The sequence below is a fragment of the Corvus brachyrhynchos genome, unplaced genomic scaffold (genome assembly GCF_000691975.1).
Source record: "Corvus brachyrhynchos isolate BGI_N302 unplaced genomic scaffold, ASM69197v1 scaffold413, whole genome shotgun sequence".
Lineage (NCBI taxonomy): Eukaryota > Metazoa > Chordata > Aves > Passeriformes > Corvidae > Corvus > Corvus brachyrhynchos.
This window is the reverse complement of record NW_008237240.1, coordinates 230,238-242,565: the sequence shown is the minus strand read 5'-3', so window position 1 is coordinate 242,565 and position 12,328 is coordinate 230,238. Positions and strand designations below refer to the sequence as shown.

At 43.5% G+C, this 12,328-nt stretch overlaps 1 protein-coding gene and 1 long non-coding RNA gene across 2 annotated transcripts in view; one reads left to right on the top strand and one right to left on the bottom strand.

Moving 5' to 3' along the window:
* Nucleotides 1–1,356: 1,356 nt before the first annotated feature.
* On the bottom strand, nucleotides 1,357–1,782 carry LOC108445646. Its single transcript, XR_001860591.1, has 2 exons — nucleotides 1,741–1,782; nucleotides 1,357–1,662 (listed from the first exon to the last, which is right to left on the bottom strand). It is a non-coding gene; the product is annotated as an uncharacterized LOC108445646 (long non-coding RNA).
* Nucleotides 1,783–3,129: 1,347 nt separating this feature from the next.
* LOC103612875 (uromodulin-like 1) overlaps nucleotides 3,130–12,328 on the top strand; it is a 51,737-nt gene continuing 42,538 nt past the window's right edge. Inside the window, exons 1-2 of the mRNA XM_008630586.2 lie at nucleotides 3,130–4,211; nucleotides 8,754–8,996. Coding sequence (XP_008628808.2) covers nucleotides 4,124–4,211; nucleotides 8,754–8,996 — 331 coding nt within the window. The 5' untranslated portion in view covers nucleotides 3,130–4,123. The remainder of the gene's footprint in view (nucleotides 4,212–8,753; nucleotides 8,997–12,328) is intronic.

The following is a 12,328-nucleotide window of genomic DNA, read 5'->3' as shown; positions in this document are numbered from 1 at the left end:
GTTTTTAAGACTGCCCTGATGGTGAGACAAAATTCACTGGGCACCACAAAATGCAGTCATGGGGCAGAAATCAGGTGGAAATCAGGTCTCCTCTCAACTTCTTGTCACCTTCATCGGCAGCATGGTTTTGCCTTTGCCTTCCTGTCCTGGATTTGTTCATTCCCGCAGTGAGATCTTCAGGACTGGTGGCACCGCCATTCATTCCCACAGTCTGCTGTGGCCACAGCCTGGACTTTCTCAGACTGACAGGCTGTAATCAGGCTGAAACTGTAGGAGCCTGGGTGAGGTCTCTGGCTATTTACTGACAGCTGATTTTAAGAGGTTTTTGAGTGGTCAGAAGGTCAAGGGAGGTGGTTCTGCCTCTTGTCTCTGCCTTCGTGAGACCCCACCTGGAATGCTGCATCCAGCTCAACAACATAAGAAGGTTGTGAACATTTCAGGGTATATCCAGAGGAGGCCATGAAGATGATCAGAAGGCTGGAACACCTCTGCCATGAAGACAGTCTGAGAGAGCCAGGGTTGTTCATCCTGGAGAAAAGAAGGCTTTGGGGAGAACTTAGAGCACTTTTCAGTGACAAAAGGGGGCTTATAAAAAGTAAGGACATTTTTTTGTATGGCCAATAGTGAGGGGAAAAGGGGCAATGATTTTAAACTGAAGGAGGGCAGGTTTAAATTAGATATATGGAAGAAATTCTTTACTCTGAGGGTAGCCCAGAGAAATTTTGGATGCCACACCCCTGGAAGTGTTCAAGGCCAGGTTGGATGAGACTTGGAGAAACCTGGTGTAGTGGGAGGTGTCCCTGCCTATTGCAGGGGGTTGGAACTGGATGATCCTTAAGGTTCCTTGCAGCCAAAGCCACTCTATGATTCCATGACTCTAGGTTAAATGATTTAATAGTTCTCAAGCTTTAGATCCTATTCATCTACAGGAAGATGTGCTGGCTTCTGAAGCACAGAGCAGTTTTTGTTGTATTCCCAATGATATATTCCTCAAATGTATATTCCCAATGAGCCCATGGTCCTGTTCCCCTTGTGCAGATCAGTCTGTCTTGAAATGTCATGACCATTTTCTGCATCTGAAATAATGATTGCTTTATAGACAAAATAATACAAAGCAAGAAAGAAATGTTCCAGCAATGACCTTTCTGTGTCAAACCCCTTGCCTAGAGAAGATCAAGATCTTCTAAGTGACTAATTAAATCAGAAGTGAATCTGTCTAAACCAATAAATGCCCAAAAAGTATGATGAGGAAGCCTGCTGTCAGCCACAATATTTCAATTACTGATAGTACAGTCTAGGAGAGTCAAATCCCATCTCTAATAATCTGCTTCTTGATCCTGTAACATTATCCACAAATGGATTTTGATGTGGCTTTTATTGGCACAGCCCTTCCCTGTATAAATTGCAAACTTTAGATCAGTTTAGACATTAGAAACATAACTGCAGAAAGTATAAACAACAGAGCCAGGAGAAGTGATCAGCTCCAGATGACTGTGCCAGGAGGACTGGGATGAGCTCCTTCCAGGCTGGAGCCCAGCTCACTAGCAGCACCACACAGGGCTTTTATTCCACAGAATATCTTCTTCTTCTCCTTCTCCGTTCCTCTCTCCACTGTCCTTCCTCACCACCAAAGAGAGAGTGTGCGAATCTTCTGCTGGAGTCCTGAGATAGAATCACAGAGTCATTTAGGCTGGAAAAGCCCTCTCAGCCCATCCAGTCCCAGCTGTGCCCGATGCCCACCTTGTCCCCAGCCCAGAGCACCGAGTGCCACCTCCAGCCCTTTCTGGGACACCTCCAGGGATGGAGACTCCAAACCTCCCTGGGCAGCCCCTTCCAATGCTTGACAACTCTTTCAGTGAATAAATTCTTCCCGATGTCCAACCTGAACCTCCCTGGAGCAGCTTGAGGCAGTTTCTTCTTTTTCTGTCCTTTGTTCCCTGGGAAACAGACAACACCTACTTGAAAGGAACAGGGGAGAAAACACCAAAAATTTATCTGTGAAATACAATGATGGTTACTAAAAAGGTAGTTATATGCAGTCATCCATGCATGTACAGATGGTCAGTTATCCAAAATATCGGTGAATCTGTAGTTTCCCTGCAGGAGACTCTGCGTTGGCTTGCGCTGAGCAAGTGCAACTCATCACGGTAGTACAGAGATCAAGCACTGCTGCAGGGGATGCAGCACATCATATTCAACTTGCTGCACTTAACACAGGACAAGAATGTGGCTGGAAGATGTGGAAAGGGCTGGACAGGACACAGGATGCATCCTTAATTGCCTGAGTGGTCTTTTCCAGTGTCTGCATTGCTAAAAAGTAAATTGCTGTGAGCCTAGCTGATTGTAACTGAAGGAATAATGCAGATATAAATCATGGACTTGCATGCAGAACCTCATGGAATTTGCAAGTTGCGAGATAAATCCTGAAATACACATGATTTCTGTATCTAGTTCTTGTTTGGATTAACCATTCACTGACTTTTCTCAATTTTTTATTTGAAAAAGGTGGTTCTGCACATTCTGTATTTAGGAACCATTTAATTCACTACTGCAATGCAGTTTCAACTCAGATGCAATCCAATTCACATGCCAGTCTGGCATTACCTATATTTGAAATTGGACAAGACATACACTTCTTTATAGGAGGGACCAAATAATTTCTAAGTGCTAAAGATCTGGTTTTTGTCAGTTCTAGCCAAAAAATTTCAACCAAGATATTTTTCCCAGAAAATTTAGATTGTTCAAAAAAAAAATACAGATCATAAAGAGAAATATTTCTATTTAAACATTGAATTTCACTGACTTAAGTAATCTTCTTTGATTATTTATTTATTAGTGGGGTTTTTAAGTCAGATGGCATCCTCTGCCCAGCCTGCAGCCAGGGGCTCATTGTTGCCTCCCTGACAGGAGATGTAGGTGCTGCATCTGTGGATACATCCTGGTGCTAAGAAGAACATTCTCCTTGGAGCAGAAATGTTTCCAAATCAGTTCTTTTTTTTCTTTTTTTTCTTTTTTTTAATTTTTATTGAAGCATTCTACAACTGATTTTGGTTGGTTTTTTTTTTTTTTTCCTGGGCAAGCTTTATTTTTCCTTTGTTTTTCTTCCTTTTAATTTTCTTTTCCCCTTGATGAGCTTGATACTTGATTTTCCAAGCCGGAAGAACAGCTCAGAAGTGCCTCAATGCTACAAAAGGCCCCAGCTCTCCTATCTGAACACCCACAAATGAGAGGGTCTGTGGTTCCAGATCCCTTTCATCCACATGGAATTGTCTACAACACTGTGATACGTATTTAAGTGCTTCTCTGAACATATTGCCTCAGCTCCAAGAGCTGTACCTGTGATTTTCCATCCTTTAGTGTCAGCTCCTCAGAAAATATCATCCCGTGTTCACTCCTTGTCTTTGCGTGAGCCAAGTGACATTGCACTGAAGTTATTGTCGTGTGTTGGAAAGCTGGAGGCACATCTATCTTGGGAATGTGCCTTCATTATTTAGGCAATAAAAAAAAAAGGATTTTTGGTTTCTCGGACCTGATTCACACCCTGCTTAACAAGGTTCTTGATTGCCTGGCATTGCTCTGGCTTAGGAGATGCTGAAATTGCAGTGAAATGAGGGGCACAATGAAAGCTACTGGACAAACAGTTTAAACTCAGGAATGAACACTGGCATAGATACTGGCTTTTACTCTTAGTTTGCTTTCAAGGTACAGAATTAAAGACCTTCAAAGTACCACCTGATGTGTGGACAGGAACTGAATTCAGGATGCTTATAGCTGATATCTGAGGTGCATAAATCTGGCTCTGAGGTGTTGAGTTTAAGGTGTGAGTGCTCTGGAGGATAAACAGGGACTAAACCAGCAGCTTTAAAATGCCTTCCTCTAAAAATCAGGCCAGGGGAGCCAAGCTGAACAGGCAGAAGAGGCAGATTCCCCAGAGGGAACACAAAGGAGAGAGAACCAGAAAAATTCCCAGCAGAGCCTCTTTGTTTCTGTTGCCAGCAGTTATCACCTCCCTGCAAAAGGTAACAAACCCAGAGCACCCTTTTCCCCTATCCAAAAGCCTACCTGTAGGGACAACCAAGCTCTACCACCTTGGAAACAAAGGGATAAGAAAGACTTATCCAGGATGGGCCCTGCAATGGCCAGGATCACTCTTGTTTCTGTTCTCATCCTCTGGGCTGCTGCACGACAGGGAAGGGGAGATGAAATTACAGGTGAGTGAAGCAAAACTGGCCAGAGAACAGCTTAGTTTGGATGTGGGATAGATATTTCTTTGAAATAAACCAGCCAAGGTGGCCCTCTCTGGAGAACTGGCAATGTCCCAGCGACCATTTAAGGATCCTCTGTTGATAATTAAACAGAGAAAATCTAACCAAGCAAAAACGCAACCTTTGTCTCCAGCCTTTCATCCTCGGGCAAAATCCTTGTCTTTTCCTTTGTGCCAGAAATAAACAAGGAGAATTTCTGCTTTGTCTTCAGTATTGTGCAAATTTTTAATGAAAGTTGTCTTTAAAATAAGCTTTAGGAGGAAATGATGTAGTAATGTGCCTGGCAAATTCCTAGAGGTGCATAAAGTGAGGCTGTAGAAGACATACTTAAATATCATCTGTGGTGTGGGCTGTAATTTTGAAAAACCCTAACCCACTTGTAACTGCTAAATGAACTCCTAATTTACTCTTCATTTCTGCTTTGATTTATGTAGATGAGAAAATACTGTGATTTTGGCTGCTCTTTGTTGCTTTTCTTTACTTAAGTGGTTTTGTGAGTCTCAGTTAAATATAAACCATATTTCTTAGAACCTTGCAGACTTTTCTGTTATTCTGTCAAAGCCACAGGTGAAAAGAGGCTTGTAATGATTAGGGCCAACAGAACCCCCATCCTAGTGCCATTTAAAGTAAATAGTGTTGACTTTAAAATTTGGAATTTGGAGAAAAATTGAGCCCGTGATCCATTTTTTTTTTTCGTTTTTCAAAAGTGAACTTGAATCTGCCCTCCAAGAACCTGTTCCAACAGACTACGTTTAAGGTTATGTCAAGATAAGAAAGGGGCTTATCTTTTGGTCTTGCTGCTCTCCAGTGAGAAAAGATTTTGCAGATCCCAGTGGTTCTTGTATCACTTGAGGGGTGAAGTTTCCAGAACTGCAGCTCTGTCTGTGGCGTAAATGCTGTGAAGCATTTTTTACTGCTGTTTTTTGATCATGCTCTCAGTTCTGACCTGGGTTTAACCTTGAGTTCTAAGGAACCTGCTATTGTGCAGCCTTTGCTCCCAGGCTTTCCTCTCAGTATTGGTTTCTGTTAATAAAGGGTTTTGCTTTAATTGTTTATGCTCTTGCTTAACATTAAAAAAAAAAAGATATTTTCCCTGATGGTGCTGAAAGCTGGTGGTCTCTGGGAAAAAATTGTAAAATCCAGAAATGATAGGTGTAACATATCCATACTAACAGCAGGTGACTGCCTTCTGCTGTGCCACTGACTTCAGCTTTGAGTCACTGAAAACAACAGCCAGTGCATTTTAATTCCATTTGATTGTGCCATAATCCCATAGACGGGAGTAATGAGAACAGAAAGCCAATTTGCTAAAGAGCCCAAATTGATCCAAGCCACATTGCTCAGCAGCAAACTGCTGTCAGCAAAATAATTGAACTCTGTGAGTGTCAAAGCTTGTTTTGAACGGTACAGAAGTGATGGATGGGGCAAAGGTTGGTGGTGCTGCACCTTTCCCTGCCACCTTCAGTCCAGCTTCTTCCACTGAGGGCATCTTTTTGTACCACCCTAACCTTATCTGAAAGCTTCTCTTTAGGCTTTGGCAGCCTCATTCTATACCTAGTGTGTGTACATATATATATACCTACTATTAATGTTTAAGTATGAAATATGACTTCATATCTGCTCTGACAGCTGTCGCTTCCAATTATAAACTGCGTCTAATTCTACACCATCTTATTCTCAGTTTCATACCTGTATTTATGTTGCACATTGCTGTAGAGACTAAGCCAGCTCAGCTGACGCTGGAATTTTTAACTTTCCAGTGCTACATCCTCGCTGTGGCCTCAGCTCTGCACGGACAACACGAATCCTCAGTGCTCTCCTTACTCAGTTTTTCCCTTCCAGTCCCTGCTTTGCTCTTGCCAGGCTTTACGTGAGCTCTGGAGAAAAGGAGGGGTCATAGGGATGAGGAACAAGGCTGAGCTCTTGCTTCTTACCTGCCCTACTCTCCTCTAATGTGATTTTATACTATCACAGTCTGGTTCCTCAACACATGAGTTTCTCTTTCTCATTTTCATAGAATAAAATTTGTCCTGCTCCTCCCTCCTTCCCTGGTCACAACAGATGTTTGTGCACTTTCTCCAGGGAAAGGCTGTAACCAAAATTATTTAGGTATTGCTTCTGTTCCACTCTGCCATTCAGGTTTCAAACTAATTAAAAAAAAAAAGCCAAATAAAAAAGCTGAAGCAAGATTTTCCCCCCCACACACCTACATGCCTAGAAGCATTTGCAGAGAAAGGTATTCTTGGATCACTCTTAACACATGGCAAGGGAATGCTTTCCAAAATGCAATGACAGCTGCCTGTTTCTTCTCAGGCACTTGTGCCTCATGTGAGGTGTTAATGGATCAAATGCATTGAATAAAAAGCACCCCCTGATCTCTGATTTCTGCTCCAGAACCCATGTTTGTTTTCCTTTCCCCTTCTCCCAGAGAGTTACCCTAAAGTTAGCCAGAGGGAGAGACCACCTTGCTTTCTCTGGCTCACTTCTCCTTCTATCTCCTCCTGCACAGCCACAGCTGGGTCCTGGGCAGTACTCCATCCCAGCCTTTGGGATCCTCTGCTGGCTCAGGCAGGGTCTGGGCTGGAGCCAGGCTTTGAGCCAGGCTTTGAGACAGGCTGGATGACTCCCTGCCCCTCTTGACCACCTCCTTCCACTCCCTACTTAGGCACAAAGAGCAGCCCTGGTGCCTTTCAGGGACGTGAAGACCTTTCAGCCACTCTCCCAGAGCTTCAGGGACCGGACACAGAGGTGCCCTGCTGGAGGCTGGGCAGGAGGAACAGGCAGGGAGTGGGGCTTCCAGCTATACCTTCACTCAGTATTTTCCTACTGACCTGCTCCCAGCAGCAGCACAGAGTCCCTGGAGCCTGCTGGGAGGTCTCTGGCTCTCACATGCACTCCCTGGAGCACAACCCAGCATCAGCTCTGCCTTTTGCTGCAGGAGGATGCACAGCTGAGTGAGGCAGGACAGGGCTGGGCTTCCAGGGGCCGTATCTAGACATCATGTCTAGTCCATGTTTTCTTCTGGACTGTCCCCAGAAGAAAACATGGACTAGACATGATGTCTAGACCCATTTGTGCTACAAATGGATTGTCCAGTCCAAAGCTCTTTTCCTAGTCCTGCTCAAATTGCACAAATGTCTTTTGTTTAGCTGGAAAGCTAAATGTGATAAAAGCACAGGATTCCTGAAAGCCTAACAATTCTGGTTTGTCTTCTTGAATTGTTTTTAACATGTTTCATCTTTTCAGGCAGGAGATAAGTTGTACAAATAAGATAAGCTGTAAATGTTTTAATTGTATGCCTGTTGTGTATATTGTGTTAGCTTCAGTCTGTCTGTTGGCTGACCCCGGTGCCCTCAGAGCTCTCAGAAAAAAACAGTCCTGCTATATTTGAATCTCTGCAGCTAATTCATATTTATTAAAGTTTCTTCTGCTTTGGCTAGAGGATGATACAGGCATTTTAATTCCATCCGATCTGTTTCCCAAATGGGACACAGGGTGACTCAGCCCCTCTGGCTCCTATAACATCTCATTAGGGAGCCAGCCTGATGTCTGTGACATGACTGTAGGTTGCTTACTGCTAATTCTTAAACTCCATCTGCTTTTGTTGCTGTTGTTGGGCTTTCTTTCTGTTGTTTGCTGTTGGGGTTTTTTTCCCTATCCCTGCTGAAGTATTTCAGTTTTAAGTACAGCATGTAACGAGTTCACTCCTCATCAGAAATGGTTTCAGAACTCTGGAAGCTGAGTCCCTTCCCCAGACCTGTGTGAAATGATGTCGTTAATGGCCTTATCACTGACTTTGTTTATACTCGAAGTCAATGATGCACTGCAGGTTTCCAGTGGCCTGATCAACAAGGCCTGCTGCAAATGCAGAGAGGCAGCACAGGATCTCCAGGAACACCTTTTGTGTCAATACGTGGAAGTGCTTCCCACTGATGTATGAGTACCCAGTTTTAGCCTAGGGTGATGTCTGAAGGATGTCTTATTCCAGACATCTACTGTGACTCATCTGCCCATGAGTTCCTCGCCCTTTGTTCCCTTCATAACAGGGGGGAGTGATGAAGGCTTTGGCAGCAGGAGGCTGGAGCGGGCATTTAAAGTACTGGGATGACTCTGCCCTGGAAGTGCCTATTGTGCTCTACTGTTAATTTAAATTAACATATGTAAATGTCCTTAATATTAACTTGAGTTAAATTGCCCTTTTTCCACCTCGAACCTGAAGGCACCAAGAACTCTTTGAATTTTCTGCCAATCTGCATCCTTTCATGACCAAAGTGATGCCTATGACAAGCAGTCACTACCAATTCTTTCTTGTGTCTGTTTTTTGAAGTGATGCTCTTCCCAACATCAGCCTTCCTGGAAATCATTCATCTGTGTTGGTTCTGTCACTGCTTTCTCATAACACTGTTTTTAACTGGATACTGCAGGGAACTTCTGCTCCGGGGTGACAAATTAATGCTGATCCCTTTCTTTCCTGTTTCTCTCCCCTAGAAAAAGGGCTCTCTTTGCTTGGGTACCATCTGTGCAACTACACCCTGACCAAAAGTGTGTTTAAAATGGTTACCTACCAGGAGTCCTATGAGAAGAACACATCCTGTGGAGGGTGGATCCCGTGGATGGTGTGTCCCCGGACACACTACAGAACACAGTTTCACATGGTCCAAGTCCCTGAAACCATCACTCTCACAGATTGCTGTGAAGGATATGAACAAGTTGGACTCTACTGCTCTCTAGGTAAGTTTTAGTCAGATTAAGAGAGGAAATAAATGCTTCTTAGGGAAGAAGATTCACTTCAGCTGAGATGTGTAAAGGCTTAATTCAGTCCTAGGCCACAGGTTCCTATTCACTGAAGTAAATGAGTCTGCAAAAATGTACAGTAAACTTTGTCCAGCGTGGCAAGGAGTAGACATAGCAGATTAAAGCTCCTCATTCTTGCTCTTTGCCACCCCTAGTCACAAATTCACTAAACTTCCAGGGGAGCCTGAGGAAGGCACCTGCTTGTTACCCCTCCAAGGGCTCATTACCTGTCTGGGTTCAGGCCAATATCCCTGGCCAAGAGCAATAACTCACTGCCTGGTGCAGTGTCTGCTCTGAGCCTGCCTGCATTTACACCAGGAGCTTTCTCCTCAAAGCTAATTCAGGATGCACTTGGTATAACATCTCCTTTGATGTGGAGCAGGGTTTGTTCCCAGATTACAAACCCAGTTTTGGTTCAAATTTAAAACAACCTATGACCTCAGGGCAACTTGGTACCAGATGCTTTCCAACCAAAACTGCACTAGGACCCATTTTCTTAGGGCTTCTGTGGTTACCTGGGACTATGTGGGAGGTCTGAAAACTGGTGAACTTTTTGGTGGATCTGATCTAACATCTGAGTCTTAATGAGACTGCTCAGGAAGACTTAATCACCTTTGTCTCAAGATGGAAACTTTTTCCCCTTCCCACATCAGGGTTACCAGTTGTCAACCAGAAATTCCCGATTTTATCAGAACTTGAGATGTAGATGGAGGGGATTCCTTGGGGAAAAGGAACTTTCTTTCTCTAATGGATAAATTTAGATGCTCTTAAGCTGAACAGGCATCTTGAATTATCTAAACTGTTGAACTGTTCTGTCATCCAGAAAAGTTCTGCAGGACATAGTTTTGTCTCCTATTTTCGTATGACATTGCATTTTCTCTATTTCCACTCTACAGTAGGGCCCTGGGCATTTCCACAATCACACACAGGAACACCAGATTGAAAGGAAAGGTCCTGTTGCAGCCCTAGCCCTTGTTTTGGGTCATAAGACTTGGGTGACTCAGATCTGTGGGAATGTCCCCAAACCTGCTCCTGCACCGAATCATAATGTGGCATGAGGGGGGATGAGCTATATGTCCTGTCATGGGATCTGTCAAGAGCAATGTGTTCATCCCACATTTAACTTGCTTCAGAGCATTGGAAAAAGAACTTCCAAACTTTTTTTTTTCCCCAGGCATTTTCTCCACAGTCACAGGTAGAATATTGTGTCTAGCAGGATTTTAACAGAAGGAAGCAAACACAGAAGTGGTCGATGTGTTTTACTTGTTCCTAAAATGATTTGCTAGAGAAGAGAAATTAAAGCATTATTTTTAATTTACTGTATCCTGCCACTGTTTGGCTCCGTGGCTGTTGTGGAGTCTCAGCAAAGCAGAATTTGAGCTGCAGGTTACTGTGTGTCCAAGCAGATTTATCAGACAGGCAAAGGACCTGCTGTTGATCATCTGTATTTTCCAAGCATCAGTTTCACGCTGGGGAAAGTCTCCAGTATGTCTAATTATGGTTGAAAAGTTACTTCAGTGAAGTCTTTTGGATATACAGGCATGTGCATACATGTGTGCCTGTAAGCATCAAATGGCAAGACTGAGGTAACCAGAGAAAAAGGCTTTTTAATGCTGTAGTACAAGGAAAGAGCTGTGCCAGCTAAATGTGAAAGAGTCACCGTGGTTGTCACTGTTTGCACAAGAAATTCAGGTGTTTCTGAATCTCTGAAAATCAAGACCATCTTCTTGTGAGGAAAAAAAAAGCATCCTGTTAATGCTTGAAATATTTTTCTCCCAGTATAATCTATGTCTCTTAAAAGCATCTCTAGGGATATTTTAGGCTTGAGAGCTGTTGATGATTCTGTTTCATCTAACAGGAACAAATCTGTAAATCTCTTACTGCAGAATTTCCACCCTGCCCTTGCCATGTTGTTGATACACTGGGCAAGTTTGTCCATGAAATACTGTGGTCACCCTGACACTTTTTCCTGTCAAAGTTAATTTGGGAATATTTTAAACCATTTAAGGATTTGTATGGCTTCTAGGTGATTTCCGTGTTTACATTATTCCGGTATCTTTGCTTTTCAGGGCATTAGTCATAAATTCTGTGAATGGTAATGCACTGTCTAGACACAGTCTTAAATAAATGATGAGAAGAGAAACTGGAACTGCAGAAATTACTGCACAGCACGCTGTTGAACTACTGTTATTTTCTTCTTGATGTTATCCATGCTGACGTGCTCTCCATCCTGCCAGGAGTGGAAAGGTCTCCATGACCTTTCACAGCAACCTGCTCCTGGCCACTGTTCACCTTCTCTTCCTAGAAGGAAACATTTACCCCTGCCTGGGATATGGCAGGCCCTGCTTTTATTATTTCTTTACTGTTGGGGAAAAAAATGTCCAGATCATTGGTCAAGTTGCTGTGGTATTTCTCACTAGTTGTGTGTCTATCCATTGGGATAGTGTTACAGATACATACACAAATGACTTTGACATTTTGAAATAACAGCTGGAAAGTTAAGTATCTAAAAGTTAGGAAGTGCTGGAATTAATTCTAAAGGTAGAATTAAACAAAACAGCCTTCGTTTTCTCTCTTTGTGCCCGTGCTTGCAGATTAGTGAGTTCTTGTAATTATCTCATCCAGCTTTGCAGTGCCCCAAGGACCACATTTCCCTGTGCCCAGGGATGATGGAGTCCCTCTAAGGAGCTCCTCAGAGTGTGCCATCCTGACCTCCACATTCAGTGCTCTGCTCAGCCTCTCACTGAGTAGAGAACTATTTATCACCTCTTAAGGTGAATCCTGGGGAATTCACAGGCAGCAATTTGTCTTCATGAAGCCTGTGGGAAGAGAGGGAGCTTCTCTGTCTTTCACAGATGGGCACCTGTGCTGCAGAGAAACTGAGATCAAACCATTCTGTGTTGGTTTCAGACCCACTTTCAGACACCTTGGGTGCAGCTTTAATTTTTTCATAAATTTATTCTGATTTTCATGGTGCTTAGTGCTGCTTTTAACATGTGTGGTTGGGGCACAGGGCTGCAGGTCAAGCTTGTGGACCTGTGAAACCCACAGCTCTGAAAGGTTGTTTCACCATACAAAACTTCTCCCTGCATCTTGTCTTTTAGGTAGAGATAGGATCCAATTCTCCAGGCTTGTTTCCAGCTGCTTGAATGGATGGTATGGTTACTTCTCCTGTGACTGGCTTGCTGCCCACTTTCCAGCATAAGATGAAACCAGAGAGCTCCTTATCTGCCATCTAACCCTGCCTGATCCCCAGCTGGGGAGGGAAA